This window comes from Protopterus annectens, chromosome 5.part0 (assembly GCF_019279795.1).
Source record: "Protopterus annectens isolate FY-2018-M chromosome 5.part0, PAN1.0, whole genome shotgun sequence".
Classification (NCBI taxonomy): Eukaryota; Metazoa; Chordata; order Ceratodontiformes; family Protopteridae; genus Protopterus; species Protopterus annectens.
This window is the reverse complement of record NC_056735.1, coordinates 664,605,600-664,626,901: the sequence shown is the minus strand read 5'-3', so window position 1 is coordinate 664,626,901 and position 21,302 is coordinate 664,605,600. Positions and strand designations below refer to the sequence as shown.

Sequence of the window (21,302 nt, the reverse complement as noted above, 5' to 3'; positions counted from 1 at the left end):
GGAAAGCCACACCTTAATGGGGTGAAACGCCTCTTTCTGTAGCTCATTCCCATTACCTTCCTGCCTTACTCTTGTTAACCTGAAAGATGCAGCGCTGTCTTGCCTTAGCAGCCATCACCATGCCACACCACCTGTACCTGCAATTCAGGTTACCCAAAGTGCTTCTGTCTGTTACTAACTGCCAGTTTGTGATGTAAAATCTGTTTAGGGTGGAAGCGGAGTACTTGTTAGTAGGACAGAGTCATAAAATTAGAGTGTGCGAAACAGATCAGTTTGCAAAATTGAAAAACAAATTTAGAGAGAACAATTCCTGACTGGCTTAAGCTGCTTCATGCATACAATACACATTCAAAGAACTAAATAGCTGCCAAAATACTAGCATTCATAATGCTGTACAGAAATCATGCTAGCTAATTCATATTAACATAAATGACAACTCACTGTAAACTCCATAGTTTATTTTCCCTGTCTGAATGAAATTCTGAATTTATTGCTATGTTTTGGTACCTATATCTCTGATGCAAACGGGTACTCTGTAAATCGTTCATCTCCCAGGCCCATGCTTACACTTAAGGGTATCGGACAGAACGCATCAGAGATCTGGGAAGCATGGCTATGCTTAAGGCCCTTGTGGTAGTTTGCCTAGTAAACACCTGCGGACCTATGAACTATGAATGCTTGAACTAATCTGCTACACATTTACCCACTAAGCTCATTTGTAGCACAACACATCAAGCAGTATCCTGTAAAGCAGACTTGAAAGTAGCTAGTTCTTTTTCTATATGTTACCCACAGTATGTCATCACATACATTTTTGCAGTTACTCTATACAGCATGTACTTGGTGTAATGTAAAATCTAACTGATCTCTTTAGAATTGTAGTGATGTCATACTGATGTCAGATAAATAAGAATTGGGGTGTGGCTAATACCCTCCTTACCACTTTTCTTAAGACAGTCATATATTCTTCCTTCCAAGCCACTTTCCATTTGTATCCCTAGACTTTGACTAATAGGTTATTGGGGGGTCTTTACTGCTTATATTGGTCTCTAAGATGTAAGCTTCCCTGTAAGATAACAGCTGTGTTCAAAATGCATAGTTTTTGCACTAACTGTTACATATATACCTATACTTTACTGCTTCCTACAATGACTTAGTTTTTCCTTTGTATGTTTGAAAAGTTTGAAAAATTCAATAAAAATATATTTGAAAAAAAAAAAAAAGAATTGGGGTGTGGCTAATGTTTTCAGAAGCCCTAAAGTAAAGATCAGTTGCACAATTAAAAAGAAAAAAAAAGCAATTTTTACTTCCCTCTGCAAATTACTCCATGGAAACAAGTTCAGTTTTTAAAAAAATCAGAAAAGGAATTACTGTAACTGCACTTATTAGAACTAAAAGTGACAGCTGCCATGTTCTTTGTATGCTAAGTGGAGAGCTGAAGGTCTAGCAGTAATGTGCAACTGAAAATCTAACACTCCTACATAGCAGTGGAACATCCCAGTAGAAATAAAATATCAAATGTATAAACAAATGCACATGGGTAGGGAATGTACAGGCATAGTAACGTAAATAGCTGGATGCATGCCATGCACACTTGTAATGGTCTTGGGGGGGGGGGGGGGTTGAGGTGGTAAGTGTACTTTGTATTATGCATGCACTGGCATGTAATGGAGCTATGCCTGCACAGTACATCAGTAACCCATCCCTAAACATTCCAAGCTGGCAAGGAGAGAATACAAAGCAAGTTTTTGAGACAATGGCATCATTTGTAAAGGGTAATTTTTTTTAAGTAATCTTATTGCATAATTCTAGAAACTCATCTCAGTGTAGCAAGGCAAGTTTATACGCGGACTTATTTGATTGCTCAGGCTTTGCCCTTGTAATCAAAGTGCAGTAACATTAATGCTGAAGTATACAAGACTTCTAGATTAATTTTAATGAGTTCTTTGAGACAATGCATTCATGTGAACATTACTTTACGTACATGTTGGATAACACTTGTACGTCATAACTCTCAACCTCCTAGTGCAAGGAATCTGGGCAAAGCCTAAAATAATGGGGAGCAAATGCCAGCGAGTAAGAGCAGATTTTAAATATTGCTCATATAAACTTAAGTTGCTAGAATAACGGGAATTGTTAGCATGCATTTTCTGAAGACTATGAAGTCTGAAGCTCAAGCATGTCATTTATTGACCTCTGTTATTTGCCTGAAAATCGCATTTTAAGGAACAGACCAAAATGAGATGAAAAATCCTTGACATTCTGTGAAAATCTGGACACTGCTTTCAGTTTACAGAATTTCTTAGTTTTGAAGGCTTACTTAGACCAGTTTAGATGTTGGTATATAGAGAAGGCCAGACTCCTTAGACTGTCAAGTACGACAACAACAGGATGTTGTATCTTAACATTGAAAATGAGTTTCTTTCATCTTGAAACAGTTGGCAACGATTAAGTTGATCTTTGGCAGTCCCATAATTTTTTCCCTCCCTCTCTAAAATGACTGGTTTTATAGATTATATGAAGCTTTAACCTCTGAGAAACTTCCATCAGAGAATTTAGCTGAAATTTGATTCTGGCAAGGAACATAACTGAGGCTTTGGCATTTTCAACATTTTGAGAAGCAAGTATTTTCCTGTTCTTTACCTTGTTGGTTTGAGTAATTATTTTCACTCCCAGGTACTGCCCATGTCCCTCATGGACAAGAGGCAGTTTGTAAGATGATTCAGGGCTCCAACACCCAGAGGCCCTCTACCTGGTTTACTACTACATTCCATATCTGGGGAATTAAGATATAGTATTATCATATCCTGGGTATTATTGGCAAAGTTTGTAAAGGCTTGTTTGCCATTACTCTAATTACCTGTGAAAAACATTTCCCTTTTTTAATGCAATATCCTATACAAACTGCAATTTAAAAATTCCTACCAATTGGATTATATTAGATTTAAATATTCTGTCTCAAGTGAATGGGCTAACAAAGTAATTGCTCTTATTTAATAAATGACCCAATTTGAACTAGGAAAAGAAATCACATTTTATTAATTGGCATGTCATCTCCATGCTTTCCCTGGCAGACTTTGTATCTCATTAGTTAAGAGGTTTTGCAGAGAGGTGAAGATGCAAACTGACTTTTCTTTGCAGGCTGTGGGATTGCTGGCAGAACACTCTTGTGCATAGTATCAGCAGTAACAAACATCTAACTGTCCAGATTTTCGCAGAATATCCAGATTTTTGCCACATACTTTTAGTCCTTGTAAAATTTGTAGCTGTCTGTCAAATTACTGAGGATTGAAGCCAATAAGTGACTTAATATCCTTCAGAAAATGCACAATAACACAATTTTTGTTCTAACAACTTTTAAGAGCAATATTTAAAATCTGTCCCTATGTTTGGGCCTTTGTCCCCCCCATTATTGTAGGCTTTGTTCAGTTTTTGCTGTGAGGTTGAGAGGTATGCATAACCCTGAGATTTTTTTTCCAAAATGTGAATTCAGTGGAGGTGACCATGTTCTGTCTGAATTAATAGTATATGCTATTCACTGAAGCCAGTTAGAATAGTGGATGTGATTGGACAAACGAGGCCTTTCTATGTCAGCCATACATCGCCAAGAATCGGTGAATCCATGGGTCTTCAAGTTATTCACCAAAGGCTGCTTTCACTGGAGCAAGTTTGCTTTATGCATTGTGCAGATGTTAGATTGTATTGTAATGACCACATGGTACTAACTGACTGGGTGACTTTTAAGGCCACAATGCATCAGTGGCAGCTTTTATTGGAAAAACTGGGTATTTCACTGTATGTGGTGGTGCAGCATTTCGCACTGTCGCCTCACAGCAAACAGTTTCTCTGGTTTGATTCTCAGCTGGGGTACCGTCTGTGCAGAGTCTGCATTTGTATGGGTTTCCTCCTGGTGTTAGGTTTCCTCCCACATTCCAAAGACAGTGTCTGGAGCATTTTTCCCTGGGCCTGCATTGAAAAATTATCTTTGTCCCAGTTGGACTTTCCCAGTAAACAAATGTTAAATAAAAATGTTGATGAAAAGGCAGTATTCCTGATTTATATTTTGTGACGACCACATTTTTGGTGCATCACAAAGATTTGTTGATTTCATTCTTTAGAGAACAGTATTGCATATGTTTACAGATGGAAATTCCTAGTCCTTTTGCAAAACCCTGCCATTTTCATTCACAGATTGATACTATTAAAAAGATACTAGTTTAAAGTATACATAAAATTCATCACACTTCAGCAAAGGTGTGTGCAGTTTCAGCTCACAAAATCTCTCTAACAAAACTGGAATCTGCATAATTCTCAAATATATTTGAGAAACAACTTTTTTTAAAACTCCACAAATGCTAATAGAAAGGCCGCCCTGTTCTCTAGAATGTGCTTGCTAGTAAAGATGTGTATCACTACCACTTGAGTTCAGCAAAGTTAGCCATGTATTATCTTTTTGGGTCTTTTTCAAGTTGCATCTTGCTATCTTTAATGCTTTATCATCTGTACAGATACCTCCCTCTCTTCCTGTAAAACATTTGTTTACTTTATTCAAGCTACCATGTGTACATGTTTGAGCCACCAGATAACCCCGCTTTGTCCCATTGTGCTTAGTTTTTGTAATTCAGTCCCCAAGCGCTCTTTAATTGTACTTTGTATACTCCCCAATCCTGTAACTCTTGCATCCGTTTTTACTGGTGCAAGCAGTAGATCCTGGCTCCTCCTGTTTTACTAAATTTTTTTATTCCTTTGTTGCCACCATAAACCCACTGGATGCATGCATTTTTACGGGGGCAACCTTTGAGCACTTTCTGATTAGTGACTTTTCTTAGAGTTGTACAGTAGGCAAATGGAAGTGGAAGGAATCCAATCCTGGATTTTACACAAAACTGTTCAATAGAGAGCACTTATGTATAGTAAACTTGGCATCCTTTATCTGTTCCGGGAGACTACTTTGAAATTAGATTAAAAAAATGAGGCTTTAGCCTGGAAATGCAAGCCCCTGAACCCATATGCTGCATGTTGTATTCCCATCTTCTAGCACTTAGCAGCATGGCAGCAGACTGGAAACATTTGGATAGGCAAGCTGGCTTCAGCAGTTTATCCCACACCCTTCCCCTTACAAGCTCCTTCAGTGTCTGAATCAGTAATTCAGTCATCAGCCAGGAACTACAGATTTAGCAGTGTGTTGAAAAATGCCACTGCTGTACTCTCCATACCTTCTAAATGTTCACCCTCATTTAAACCATGTACTGTTCTGCAGCCAGCTAGACGTGATCACATCTGACATTAATGTAAGCTGTAGTGTTACATGCTTCTAAGTTGAATACTAAATTTGGTTTGTCATATTTCAGGAGACATTCAGACAAGGTAAGAAATCTGGACAACTTTTTATATGATATTCATTTGTGCATTTGGTTTCTGTGCTGCTTACTGTACTTTGAGTTCTGCTTTAATTTATTGCTGTAATTATTTCACTGTTTAATATAAATGTGGTTTCAGGCTTTAAAATGTTTGCCAACTTGTTTAGGGATGTGTCTTTTGAGGGACTGCTTGAAAAGAATAGTAGGATGTCCCTTAATATCAATAATCAAAGTATAAATGTGTCTTGTGCTATGTAAAACCATCTGAATGTTTAGCCCTTTTTCACTATTTTAGTTTGGCGAACTAACTTCTAAATGTCTTAAGCTATGGGACATAAAGGGATGTTTGGACTAGTTAAAAAAAAAAAAAAAAAATGTGTATCCATTATAATTGGAGTCTTTGATTGCATCATAATTTTACCTTGTTACAACTATATGTACTCTAAAATATTTTAAGTATCAGTCCACAAGGTAAGTGCTTTTAAGGCAGCACAGTGTGGAAAGGAGATTGTATAACTGCCGCAAATGCTTGGGATATTGTAATTCCTATAGAAGTTGAGAATGTGCATATCGGGTCAGAGTGTAATAGATTTTAGATTTCTATTTCAGGTTAACATTTTACATGTGTGATAATAAACTGAATTGTATTGCTCATCAGTATAGTATAAAAAAAAGCTCATTAGCGTTTGTTTTAACAGTCCTCTTACTCACCCGAGAAGTTCGTTTCTGAAGTTCTAACGGATGCTCCACGAGTTCCTGTACCATCACCCCTCAGAAAGTACAGCTTTGAGACTTTGGTATAGTAGCCATTTTTAATTACTATTTTTAAAACTGCTTTTTCATTTCATAGCATCAGTGAGCCAATATGCCCTATGTTTGTGAAAAGTTAATTTTCACTTAAACTTCATGTGGATTGTGATTTTGTATTCATGAATATTAAAACAATGAGTATAAAGGTCACACAGGAAAATCAACTGGTTAAAAAACACACACAAATCTAACAAAGCTATTCCACCTGACATTTTTTGCCTCTAGATGCTAGATCATACCAAAGTATTTACCTCTTCAGGTATGGTGCATCATGGTTTTTAAACAGCTCTATTGAATTAAGACAATGGCAAACATGCGTTGATATTAAACGATATATATTAACATGTTCCTAGTTACAAACTTTATACATCGTATGTGTTATGTTTCACTATCAGCAATCCAGTATTACATAAATTGCTCAATTTCTGCCATCCCTTAAACCTCATTCCTCCTCCAAAATATGATTCTGCATTTATTGTTCCCACAATTCCAATGTTTTCTATGCAGTTTGCTCCTACCCTTTTCTAAAGGTCCCACTTGAAGTTTTTTTGAGAGGGTTGTTCAATGCTTTGTATATAGTTGGTGCAGAATTTAATTTCCAGTAATTGCTTTTTTGGCAGCCTCCAGACTTATGTGCAACAAGGCCCTACTATGCCTAGACAGTTCAAATACTGTATCCCAGCTCAAAAACTTTTCCTTAGTGACACTCATTTGCTCACCCAATATTTCTGACAGAGTACTCTGTAGAAAATTCAGTCTGCCAACTCTTTGCACTTCAAAAACATATGTTCCCAGATACTTCTTTCTTCACTATCACACTTCCAACATTTGCCATTTACCTGAGGAAACTGAGTCTACTTGGGGTATAAAATACCTATGCAAACATTTCCAAGCAAAAATCCTAAATTCTCTGTACTTTGTTGCATAATTGAGAGCCATATGTATGTCCTCACATTTCTGCATGACTTGCTAATCCAATCTTCAAATCTTTTTTAATCTGCTCTGATTGGTTCCCTTAGTTGTCATGCAATATTTTATAAGCACTAATTATCCCTTTAATAGTAGCATCTGTTCTAGAGTCAACTAAAAACTTCCAGAGCAGTCCTTTCATTTATGATTCCCCTATCCCTTTGTTTGCTAATACCCTAACAACCCCTGATAGGGAAAGCAGTCTGTAGCCTGCAATCCAAATGTCTTCTTGGCCTCTTCTCATTCTGTTACCTTTACTTACCTAGTTTGCTCCGAGTACCTTGGTAACAGTTGCCAGTTTTTTCAGTAAATTCCAGCCCCTCTTGCCTGTTCTCTGTAACACTAATTAGTCATCCCTATTGATAAAATCTCTGTTCCTGATTGTCATGTTGGTTTAATTCTTAGAATACTTCTGCTAATTTATGACTATAATAATCTGTATGGCTGTTATACTCCTTAAGGATTTGCATCCAAAATCCCACTCTGTTCTTATTTCCTCCTACATCATCTTCCCTTTGCACTTTGAAGTACAGCATTCTGCTTGTGTATGAGCCTTAACTGTGTAACTCTAAAATATCCCTTTTAAATCAGGTAATCCTAAACCAACTTGTTCTATTGAAAAGATCAACTTATCTGATTTGACCCTTGCCCCACCCCATCCCGATAAATTCCTTCAGCTCCTTGACTATTGTCCACAGCATCTCTGGTTGATTATAAAATGCCTGCCCTGTATATAAACCTTAAATGGCTAACCTATTTTTACTGCTTGTATGTTGCTATCCATAACCGTAAGCAAGTGCTTCCAGTTTTTCAGCTTTTATATTTTCTTTTGTTTAATCTATTCCAATATATCTTTAGCTGCCGTAAAGTAAATCTTTTAAATCCATACTGCTAAGTACTTCAGATTGCTGAACCAGTTCATGTATGGGTACATAGCCTTTTATTTTATCTTCATTAATTTTATATCTCTAAGACTTGAAACTGTCTCGATTTTCAACATTGATATCTTTATTCTGGTTTTATAAGGTACAAAATACGAATAAAACTTATAAAAAAATAAAGCACGAAGACCAGCTCACAGGAACAGGCTACACTTTAATATGAGCGATTTTCATTGGCGTAAAACCATCTGACTTCAGATTAACTGAACATAAAGCATCACTTCCTTTTATACAAACACCGCTTCCTTTTATACAAAATCAGTCACATGATCCCTGAATAAAGCATTTCTTAAAAGCTTTACATTTAAATGAAATAAAATAAAATCCACTAAAATACCACAACCACAGTGCAATCTTCAATGCAATCAGGAATGTTTGTGCAACATGGAATAAATAAAATAAAGTGCAATATGCAAGTTTGGCCATAGCCTGTTCATTAACACAAGCCCTATTAAATACCACTTATTTGAGAATGTCTTCAAATATGAAAACCTGCCTTTAATTTTAGTAAGCTGGAAATGGAGGCCATATCATTGAGTCCAGGTTGGGAGTGTGGCATCACAACTCGGTTGCCACACTAGCTCCTTGTATTCAAGGAACAATGGGGTGGGTCCCCCCTCCCCTCGTTCACTACTTATTCAAATGCACTGAATTTAAAGTGGTTCAGAAATTCATGGATATGTTTAAGTAAAAATAAAACCAGCAATAACCAGGTGTCTCCACACAAGAAATAAAGAAAACTGATTATGAAAACACATAAGCAGAGGCAAGGCTTCAGTTCTCCACAGGTTCTCAGCAAAGTTTAATGGTACCAAACACACACACAAGCGCTTTCACTGACTGCTTCTTCAGGTGTAAATCATTAGTAAAAAAACACCAGTTTTTATATTAATCAATGTCACATGACCTATTTAACACATTTCAATAAGTTATACTAACATCATAAAAACAGTTATATGTATTCATAAGAACACTATGCATATTTCGATATATGAATTCCTATCTATAAAATACACACATCATAAATACATATGTATGTAGTCTTTAAACATACTTATCTCTGTAATGGTCGAGTTTTCAGGATGGGTCTCAGTGGGACGTGGTCATTGAGATCATGGTCTGTATCTGCCCTTAACCTTACAATCCATTCAGCCCTTCCATTCTGGTTCTTGTATCTCCTCCCCTTGCATTAACATTGCATCTCCCCAATACCCTGAACTTAAATATATGATGTTCATCTGTTGCTATGACATGTTTGGCTAATGCACTGTGTACACTTCTTTTTTTCATGTGATATGTGTTCTCTAATCCTGAACTTTAGCTGCCTATCAGTTTTTCCTACATATTTCTGACATATTTGACATGTAGCTAAATAGACAACATGGGTACTATCACAAGTAGCACTAGTTCCTAGCTTAAATTTTTCACCTGTATGTGGATGTATAAATTCTTCAGCTTCAGATATAAACTTACAAAACTGACAACTTCTGCATGGTCTTGTTTCCTCAATAGTCTTTGTCATATTATACTCCCTCACAGAGCATCATCTCCTGAAGGGCATTTTTTTTTTTGAAAATTAGCTGGGGTTGTGTATCCAAATGTTTACTCGTCTATCTGTCATTAAGATGTTCTAATGCTTATTAAAGATGTCTGTATATAATCTGTTTCTAGAATAACTTAAGCACATCCTTAACTTAGTTTTAGTTTAACTCAAGATGAACTTAATGTGTTAAATAAGGGGTTATTGTTTATTCCGATGGCTGATACCGACATTACTGAAATTATTTTTGATATTAAAATGTTTACACGCAAACTCATGCTAAAAACAATATTTAATCAAAATGTTGATGCTGTTGATATAGCAGGTACGTTTAAGAAACCTAGCTTGTTTATCCCACAACAAAGTCCATTAATACAAGCGTTTGAAAACCTTTGTATAGAGGATGCTTATAAAGTATACTATTCACAAAAAGCTAAGTTTTACAAGAACAAAAAGTTTAATTTAACTAAAAATGAATATGAAGCCCTTCTTAGTTTACAAGCTAACCCATCCATTATAAGACCGGCAGACAAGGGAGACCAGATCGTCATAATGGACAGGGTAGAATATGATAATATTATGATCAATATGTTGAATGATTTTTTATAAAATTGTCACACCTTTACAGATGAAGAGCATGATGAGGAAGGTTCATACAGGTACAGAAGAGTCGAGAAGGATGGGTCACATTGATGAAGAACTTCAGAAGTATTTTGCTATATTGAACCCCACTATTCCAATAATACAGGGGTCTCCGAAACTTCATAAAAATCCAATAAAACCCGCTATGCGACCGATAGTAGCAAGTAGAAACTGGTGCACTGAGTATCTCTGTATTCCTAGAAAAGAATTTACCAAGTTTAGTAAACAAATCTGAATATATATTAAGAGATGCAGAACATTTTGAGAGAGATTTGTATGAATGTTAGTTTACTTACACAATATTTGTTAGTTACACTTGATGATGTATCACTGTTTACAGTGATTCCCGGTAAGTTAGGCATAGATAGCATTATTAGACAATTGGATAAAGATCAGGATTGTACAAAATCAAAAGTTGAAATGATTAAAACACTGCTAAAGCTGGTACTAGAACATAATGTCTTCATTCAGAGAATATACATTGGCAATGCAATGGAGTGGCAATGGGAACATCATATGCTAACAGCTATGCAAATGCTGTGATGTCTGAATGGGAAATGGACTGGCTAATAAATAGGCCATTCAAAAGCCACATTTTTTTGCAGGTTTGTAGATGACCTGTTCCTTTTGTGGAATGGGCCTGTAGAATTATTAATGGAATTCATTAATTACATCAACAATACAACACAATTTCTCAAATTCACTGTGAATTGGTCACATGATGAAGTTAAATTCCTGTATATTGCTATTTGCAAGGGTATTAATAATCAACTAAGTACCAGAACGTATAGAAAAGATTGCCACGTGAACAGCTTGCTAAATGGAGAAAGTATGCACCCGAAATACATTTTTAGAAATGTAATACAAAATCGGGTATACAGAGCTTCTAGGCTTTAATGCTAATGAAGCAGGTTTTAAAAACAACTAGAGCTAGCTCAAACAGAACTTATGGATAGAGGATATAACAGCTTATACAAAGGAATGTGGCAGATGCAGTCAAGCTTAGATCAGAGCTAGACCTTATTTTTCACAAAATACTACGGATATTTTAACTTATCACATGAATAGGCAGCACAAAACTAAGTTAAGGATGTGCTTAAGTTATTCTAGAAACATTAGATTATATACAAACATCTTTAATAAGCATTGGAGCATCTTAATGACAGTCAGATGAGAAAACATTTGGATACACAACCCCAGTTCATTTTCAAAAATAAAAAATGCCTGTTCAGGAGATTGTTATGCGAGGGAGTATATGACAGACTATCGAGGGAACAAGACCATGCAGAAGTTGTCAGTTTTGTAAGTTTATATCTGAAGCTAAAGAATTTATTCATCCAGATACAGGCGAAAAATTTAAGCTAGGAACTAGTGCTACTTGGGATCGTACCCATGTTGTCTATTTAGCTACATGTCAAATGTCAGAAATATTATGTAGGAAAAACTGACAGGCAGCTAAAGTTCAGGATTAGAGAACACACATCGTATGAAAAAAAAGAAGTGTACACAATGCATTAGCCAAACATGTCATAGCAACAGATGAACATCATATATTTAATTTCAGTGTATTGGGGAGATGCAATGTTTAATGCAAGGGGAGGAGGTATAAGAATCAGAATGGAAGGGCTAGAAGCTGAATGGATTGTAAGGTTAAGGGCAGATACAGGCCATGGTCTCAATGACCATGTCCCACTGAGACCCATCCTGAAAACTCTACCTTTACAGAGATAAATATGTTTAAAGGCTATATACATATGTATTTATGATTTAATTGTGTATTTTATAGATAGGAATTCATATATAGAAATATGCATCATGTTATGAATACATATTTGATTGTTTTTATGATAGTATAATGGTTATTGAAATGTGTTGGATAATAGGTCATGTGACTGATATAAAAACTGGAGTTTTTTTACTAATGGATATGTTTTGTTAAGGCATTATTAATTAAGGCAATTTTTATATAGGGAAGAGCATTAACTCCTTTAATAAATGCATTTACCAATACCTATATGACATACAAAAAGGCAACATAAATAATGCATTTATTTCTTGTATGCTGCACAAACATTCCTGATTATATCGAAGATGGTACTGTGTTGTAGTGGATTTTATTTCATTTGAATGTAAAGCTTTTAAGAAATGCATTCAGGGATCATGTGACTGATTTTGTACAAAAGGAAGTGATGATTTTTGTTCAGTTAATCTGAAGAAGTCAGATGGTTTTATACCGACAAAAGCACTTATATTAGTGTAGTCTGTTCCTGTGAGCTGGTGTTTGTGCTTTTTTTTATAAGGTACAAAATAATGTCTGCAAATCCAAATTTTCTTGATTTACCGTACAAATTACATCCTTGAATTTAAGTCCCTTTTTTCTTTTCCAGTAGCTCTAAATATAAAACAAAGGGAAGAAGGCACTGCAGCTTGGTTCCTCTTTTCAGGCATAACTTATCAGAAAAAAACTCCCCAATTTTCGCCTCCAGTCCATGTATACTCCTAATTAACCTTATTGTGTCAGGGATGCCAATGATTTTGCTAGTTAGACACACCAACAGTAGTTGTATTTTCTTAATATTATTCCCTTTGAATTGTCATTGGTCTATTAATGTTATCAAATGTTTGCCCCCCTGAAAACCACATTGGCATATATATCAATTTTGAAAACTCATTGCCTTTATTTTAGACATAAACAACTGTATAATCATTATTATGTAAAATTGAAATGGGCTTATATGGAGCTAGATCTAAAAAGGTATTTGCTGTCTTCAGGTATTACAGCTACCACAGCTTTATTTCAGGATGTTGATGCTTCCCTTCATTTTAGATTACTATTAAGCAAAGCCTTCCAGATCTTGATCACTTTTTCCCCACCTAGCTTCCAAACTTTCACAGGAATGACTTCCATTCCTGCAGACTTTCCTGTAGATTGATCACATCACTGCTTTAAATCTCCTCTTAACTGATCCTCACCTAGCTGTAACCTTGGCATACTCCAGTCTTTCATAAATATTTCCATTTGTGGTATTTCTTGATTTCCGCATTTCTCTGCTTTTATAGAAACTTTCATAACATTTCTGAACTCTGGTACCTCTACAGTATCTCTGGCTATTTTTCCTGTTATAGGTTCCAAACCTAAGTTTGGCAATGAACATTTCCACTTTCTTTTGCCTAAGTCATTATGCTACAAGTTTTTTTTTACACTGAAGTTATCAGAAACAGTTGAATAACATCAGTTTTTTCTAAAATCATACATATTATCCAGATTACCCCTAATTTTCTTTTTAGCAGTCTGCAGTTGCGCCTTTTCTGTGAGATTCCCCATATTCTGTAATACTTAAACCTTTGTCAGACCTTCTAAATTCCTGTTAATGCTTAACCATGTATTTTTGTTTCTACCCAATTTTTAACTCCACTTTCATTTTATCCAACTCACTGGCTATAACATCTGAAGAAATTTGTCTTCCCTAATAAAGCTTGAATAATTTCCTGTACCCATTTCCTTACATTCCTCTCAAGATATAGGTGGGGAAGCTTTAGTGTCTCAATTTTAGCTCATTACCATCCATTTGTATCTTGGGTGGTGTTGGCTTATGATCTGGAATAGTTAATGGGTGTGTGCAGAAACTTTCAATTAAATTCACATTTTTCTGTGAAATATAACTTCTGTCTACTCTAGCTGAATTACTGTACCTTGAGGAATATGTAAAATCTGAGTTTCTAATACTGAATTCACATCTTCAGTATTAAATATTTAAATTCAGAAATACACTCTTTGGTTATATATTTCCTTCTAGTACCCCCAGATAACATCCTCACTGTTGCAAATCAAATTTTAGTCCCCAGCCACAAGTAATATTTGCTGATGAAAGCTAATTACTTCTTCCAACATTTTCTTAAGCTCCATAGTAGCAATATTGGGTGGAATATAAATACACCCCAGTATAATCCTCTTTTTTTGCAAGTAGCCCTTTACTAGCACAGATCTACCATGACTGTCTCGTGCTTTTCCGTCACTATTGGAACCCACCTAGCAGTAAATATAATTGCCCATTTCCTTTGTTCTGATAGTCTGCTGACTATCCATCCAGAAATTCCTGTTTGTCAAATTCACATTCTCACTACTTTTCAAATGCGTATTCTGTATCATTGCTATTTGCATTCTGCATTTTGTAATATAATTCACTTGTCTATAGTTGTGAGGCCATTCACATTCCAAAATATGGATAGTGCAGCCTTTATAAGAAGTTATTCCCACCTGTTAAATATGGCAGTTTTTTAAATGTCAGTTTCCAGTTTATATGTTACATGCACCCACAAATGTTTGGCAGATTAATGTAATATCCATTTGAATCTGTCATATTTTACAAGACTGTTTTACTGAAAATCTTCAAAAAATATGCCATAACCTGTTGCATTTAAACAAATGCACAAAACTGTTTATCTTAATAATGAAGTTTAACAGTCCTGAAATTGACAATTGCCCTAAATCAAAAGCTACACTCACAGGCATAACCTAACCTAAAATTAAGGTTATCCATGCTAAGCCGGATGTTATAGCCTATGTGCTCCTACTTGCACTAAATGTCTGTTGTCTTTTTTATTCTCCTCCCACATCTGAAAAAGTTTATATGCTTTCAGAAAACATTAATACTCAGCCTCAAGAAAAAGGTGCAATGACTGTCTTTAAATAAAATTACTTTATAGACTTTTTATTAATTGTATTGAATCATTTCGTACCAGGAAAGCTGTTCTTATTCACGTCCAGTAATTTCAAACTTTATTTTTTACTAAGCTGCTTGCCTGTGTACCTTTTCAATTTTATAATTCCCACAGACAAACATGCCTACAATTCTCAAATTATCTGTACACACAGTCAGCTTAACTCCATGGAAACATGGGAACAGAATGCACAGCTGCCCTCTGCTGCAGATTTCTCAACTCGCACTGGAGAATTATTTGCTAAAGCAAGACTTCATTACATTCAGTGTGCTCTTTTAAAAAGCCCACATGCTTTCACAAAAAAAAAAATGAAGCCAAGGGCATTAATTCAGGCATTAACATATGCAACTCTACAAATAATCCCCATCCCAACAGCCCAAGATTGCAGCTTGTTGACTTAAGCATGCTTTTGTCCCACTTTTTTATATTGTAATGCCTGCATTTTTTAAAGCTAAAAAGAAAAAAAACTACTATTTTTATCGCATACAGCAATCACTGCAAAAGTGTTACTATGTATTCCTCAGTTTATCTGAAGCATTTTATACAAATACAATTAAGAACAAAAAATGTTGTACTTGGTTACTTTTTCCTCCTTTCCCTCCCATTGTCCTTCCATACATTGATATGATGCTAGGTATATGCCTTTCAGACCTCCATGTTTAACAGACAAAGTCCAATCTTTCTCTGCCACTACTTGTAAAGCCATACTTCACAAATGTTATTCAGTAATTTCAGTGTTGCTGGTGGTGGTCTTCATGCAAAATAAACCAAAGAGGAGGTATGTATGATCAAAAAGTGAGCCATCAAAGAGAAGGGGACTTTGCTTCTCATTCTTGTGATAAGCCTGTAGAGACTTCCCTTGGATACCTTGTCCATTGTTTAAGGAAAATGCTTGAAAGGCAAAAAGCATAGATGACTAGAAGAATTGGGAGTACCTTGGACTTGAACCAGAGTTTGGGGTTGGGATATGGAACAGAGACTAGTAGTGACATAAATGAGATTATAAAGCATTAATCACGTTTGCCAAGTATGGCTTTAAAAGAAGTGGATGAAAAAATTGGACTTGTCAGCTTAAACTTATTAGGGGGCTAAAAGACAGAGGACACTAAAAGGGAAAGGGGGGAAAGTAAAACAATTTTCTTAAAATTGCATGTTATATAGTAAAGGATTTTTAGTGACTTGTGATAAAAGTACAGTTTTTTTTAGATTTAAGAGATGTAGACATTACAATAAAAAGTATAACAGGCTGGAAAAAGCATGTTCAAGTTAATATATTGTAATACTGGGCTGGTGGAATGGATTGCAAGTGTACTGATTATAATATATGCAGAAATTAAATGTTTTCTGTTACTCTTTAATAGACTAGTGTCTGAATTAATGCCCTTGGCTTAATCTAATACGTTTCTTGTGTAAGAATGTGTGACACGAGTAGGAAAAGAATAAGTTTCTTTAGCAAGCAGGTATTCAGTGTACATTGAGAAGTAGGTAAACGTGCATTCCGTTGCGTCTCAAAGGAGATTACGGACTACAGTCAAAGCAATAAATTGAGAGCAATGGATATTTACTGAAAGAAGTCTAAAATAAAAAGGTATAAAATGGCAGGCAGGTAAAAAAAAATTGAAATTGTTATTGAGCAAGAGAGCAGTTTTCCTGATAGCTGCATTTACTAGAATAGTATATAATTTTAGGTTTAAAGATGGTGGATTTTTTGTTAAGGCGAAATGTTTTCTGAAAGCATACAAACTGTTTCACATCTGGGAGGGGAATAAAGACAAGAACTTACAATGTAGGTAGGAGCATAGACTATAACATATGCTTTAGCATGGATAACCTTTATGTTCTGTAACCCCTATGGGTGCAGCTGTTATGTAGCAATTCCTATCTGGAGGGTTAAACTTCTTTTGAAGATGTACATGGTTTTGTGTGTCTTTAGTAGGTTATGCTGGTGTACCGGTGGTGTTTTCATTTTTTTTTTCTTGGAAGGTTTTCATTAAAAGAAAGACTTGTAAAATGTAACCGGTTCTAATAGAGGTAAACAACTGTATAAAAGACCAACTTGTCAAACTGTGGGTGCATGTAATAGAAAACCTAGTAAAGCTTACATAGGTGGGTATAATTTATCATAGTAGCTAAACTATCCATATTTTGATATGTCACCGCTGTAGGCAAAAAGGTAAGTATTGAATTAAGAAATGCAGAGTGCAAATAGCAATGCTACAAGAAAACACATTAGAAAAAGTGAGCATGTGAATTTGATAGGGCATTTTTAGGATGGATACTGAGCAGAATGTTGGGGACAAAGAATGTATACTAATTGCTAAAGGAGCTCCAATAGTGATAGAGGGGGAAAAGACAATGGTAGATTTGTGGTAGTAAGGGGCTACTGGCATACATTTATATTCCACCAACAACTGCTATTATGGAGCTTAAGAAAATTTTGATAAATTGGCTTTCAGCAGGGAAATATTACATGTAGGAGCTTGAAGTTGATTTTGCAAAAGTGAAAAGTGTATCTGGGGTCTCAGAAGAAACAATGAGGGTAGATTTCAGAAATTTATGAAAATATTTGGAATGGAGGATGTGAATTCAATTGTAGAACTTTGAAAATGTAATACAAAATTCAACTGGAACCAGCAGAAAAAATATAATCCAGGCAACGGTCCAACCACAGCTCTCTTGTTTTATTGTATAAAAACCAGCAAGTTGTTAAGCGCTTTCATCCAGGTACATATGGACTTCTTCAGAACAACATTACTGTGCTCTCGCTTACATTTTATACATAAAGTTCCCGCCTAAAACCCCAATTAAGACATCAATTATTCAATTAAAAATAAAAATGTAGGAGTTTAAAAAGCACTAAATCAAAGTGCTTAAAGGTGTACATTTCATATAGTTAAAACATTTCTTCATAAAGTTGAAAAACCTCCATACATACTTATACATCTCTTTTTCAAATATAAGTTGTCTGCCAAATGAAAATTTCATACTGGACATGAACATGTTGACTTAGTAAATTATATTTATATTGTTAGATTTAGACCATCTCAAACATTCATATTTGTATTAACTAATGGGCTAATATAGTACAATGAAATATGGCTTGCATTTTTGAAGCTGGTTAATCAATATAGCTAATAATTAATAAAACTTGTAGTATAAATGTATTATAAAACTAGTACAATACATAACTATAGATCAAATCCTATGTAAATGTGTATACTCACAAAAATACCTCACTAATGAAGATGTGAGAATATGACACATCTTATGGCTTTGCCCTTTGGCCTATACAAAAGTTATACAATAATTATGCAATAATTATGCAGTAGTTATACAGTAGTTATTACCTACTGTCTTAACAAAGGCTTTGTAGGTATTACTTCATTAAGACCTGGTGGTACCGCAGCATTCAGTCTGATCTGCCACTTGACCTCTTTGTCACTCACTAAAGCCTTTATATTTCCCCCTCGTGGATTAGGTCTCACTATTTCAAGAATTGCAAACTTAAACCCTGTGCAACTGTTATTATTCATAAGATGCCTTGATAGAGCATTATTAGGAACTTTGAAAATGTGCCTATTATTCCCAAAGGTACAGTAGCTGGGCTAGACTTGAAAGAAATTATGTTTAAGAGGAGCATGTGCATTTTAATTGAAAGCTTCTACACACATCCAATAACCATTTCAGATCATATGCCAATAACAAAGTTAAAAAGGTAGTGTAATCAAGTAAGTCACTTCCCCACCCATTTGTTAACTCATCCACACCTACATTGAGACTTAAACAATTTATGGAATGCCACCTGCAGTGCCAGCATGCAAGACGGTGTGTCCTAGTCATGTCTGCAGTACATACATGTCTTTTTACATGAATCATTTCTTTACATCTTTATAGCTTATAGATGCACAAATTTAATTCAGGAGTAATGTGAGTGTGTGTCTGTTGTACAGTTCAATAAAAAGTATAATTTGAATTTTTAGTAAAAGCACTTCTCACACCCTTTTCCTGACCTGTGTATCAGATTTGTTCCATAGACGTAGTGCTGGACACTGTAAGGCTTGCTCCCATGGATTGATTTGTTCATCAGTCCAGTATAAAATACAGCATTAACTAATTATGTAAACAGACAGCTCAATGCTGAACTGAAAACTGGTATGAGGTAGAGGCATTTAACGTCATTGCTCTAAGCCAGTTGGCTGCTGAGATGTCTGCAGCATCTGTCAGTCTATAAACAGCAATTGTCTGCTTTGTATAAAAGAAAATAAAAACTTACTACTTAGCCCTGAAATAATGACAGACATTTGAGTTTCAAACTTCATGTGCAAGGTAATGTAAACTGTTTAATCTAATAACTTTTTAAGTTGAAAAAAAAGCTAGATTTAAAAGCTACCATTTGTGGATTACATGCTTGATTCTTCATTTTTTTTAACATTTTAATTAAGAATATATTTCTGCTTTTCAAAGTAGTTAGCCTTGACACAGATTCTTGAACCAAGAGGTTGAGTCTCATAAGTGCAGGACATGCCTCTGAGCTGTCCTTGCTTTCCTGTTATGCTTTTGGTGTGTTTCTTGATTTGCGCATTATGCAAGTGTGTGTTTGTAGACTTCAGAAGAAGCATGCTAATGCAAACCCTGTAATTTTAGCAACTTTCTAAATATGTAAGGCTGTATATGCTCTTGACTTTTGTCTTTTGTTCACTGTTTTGTAGCTTTCTCAATTCTTGAGATGAGAGGTTGGGGGGAGAGTTGTAGTTGAACTCTGTTCTGGCACTGAGCAAAGATGATACATTTTTGCCTGGCAGTTATTTAGGTAGTTCTTTGCACGTGGCTGTAGTTGAAGGATGCCATCACTGATTTTGCAGAATGTCCTGGATTTTGCAACATATTTTGAAGTGTTTGTATACAGTTCTAGCTGATCTTTAAGAATGGTCACTGAAGTGTGATGGCAGCAACTGCCTGTGATTTACTGCTTTGTCCACTGTTTTTAGTGTATGGGTGCTCTGAGGTACAGAGGGGTGTGCATGTAGCTGTATGTATATTGTATGTGCTGTGTATATGCATCCAGTAGAAAAAAAAAATGTCTTGCAAATGTTTGAGAGTAGCAGTTATGTAATGGCAGGCAGCTGAGTTTGAGTTCATATTCTGAATAAACATGTTAATGCAAATCTTATTCTTGCAGAGGTGTGTGAGATGCTGCATGTATCCAAATGGAGGTCATGAAGGCTCCTCAGATGAGTGAGGCACTTGGTAATGCAGAAATTGAGATGTTTTCTTGAAATATGTGGCATATGTTCATAATTATATTAACTTTAGCCAGAGGGTATTTACATGGGACTCCTTGGTATCAACTGAAAATATATACACTGCCTAAAAGACTTTGCACTGATGGTCATTGTATAACCAGCACTGCATGGCAGATTTTTGTTTGTTACGAATACTGTACATATTTGAATAGTTATGTAGCCATCTCAAAAATGGAATGCCATCTAGAAATCTAGTTTGCAGCTAAATGAAGATCGAATCTTCCTAAGAAAAAGTAATTCTGTTGGTCTGTCTTATGATTACAGTAATATTAATACTTTGCATAATTATAAATATATTTAATATTAAATATAAAATTGGCTGACATATTAAGCACCTAAGAGGAATATGTGCTGAATAACTTTTGTATTTGAATTTTTGGTAATTTATTGTTTTTGAGATGTATAGACTTGTTTGTTTAAAGCTAGATTGAATAAGTGCATTATTAGAATGCTAGTTCAGGTGAGTGCTGTTCAGGCAGAAACTCTTCCGGTATCAGGTGTGAAATAGTTAAAAAAAAAAGGGGGTTTAAGGAATGGTTAGTTGAAATTATTCCAGAATTATTAAGGAACAATTTCTTCAGTTATAGCTAGTGAGTGGGATAAAATGAAAACGGAGTCTAAAAATTAGGGTAGAAATGTAAGAGTGATATGGTTAAGCAACAAGAATTGAGGGATTGGCAAAGGTTCAAGTATTACAGAATAGGGGGAATCTCTCAGAAGCAGAAGAGGCACAACTCTGGAGTGCTAAACTGAAAATAGGGGAGTATGTGGACAATACGCATGAGTTTAGAAAGATTGCTTTTAAGCAACTGCTTTTGATGACTCCAGAGAACAGAAAGTTTTGTCAACAATTTTGGCAGCAGAGTGGAAAAGTGTTGCCTAACTGAGGGAGTCTATAACAAGAAAAGCAACCAGAGATCGTGTAGAGGTATTAGATGTATTTTACAAATGTTATAAAAAATTGTATAAATCAGAGATATCTGGAAATCGAGAGCACAAATGGATAATACTTATG

General features: G+C 35.4%; 1 protein-coding gene across 3 annotated transcripts in view; it reads left to right on the top strand.

Moving 5' to 3' along the window:
- The window catches only part of LOC122802746 (glycogenin-2-like), a 1,303,570-nt gene that overhangs the window by 1,028,859 nt on the left and 253,409 nt on the right, over positions 1 to 21,302 (top strand). For all 3 annotated transcript variants that reach the window (XM_044072514.1, XM_044072513.1, XM_044072515.1), the window contains one exon: positions 6,059 to 6,157. In XM_044072514.1, the coding sequence (XP_043928449.1) occupies positions 6,059 to 6,157 (99 nt within the window). The remainder of the gene's footprint in view (positions 1 to 6,058; positions 6,158 to 21,302) is intronic.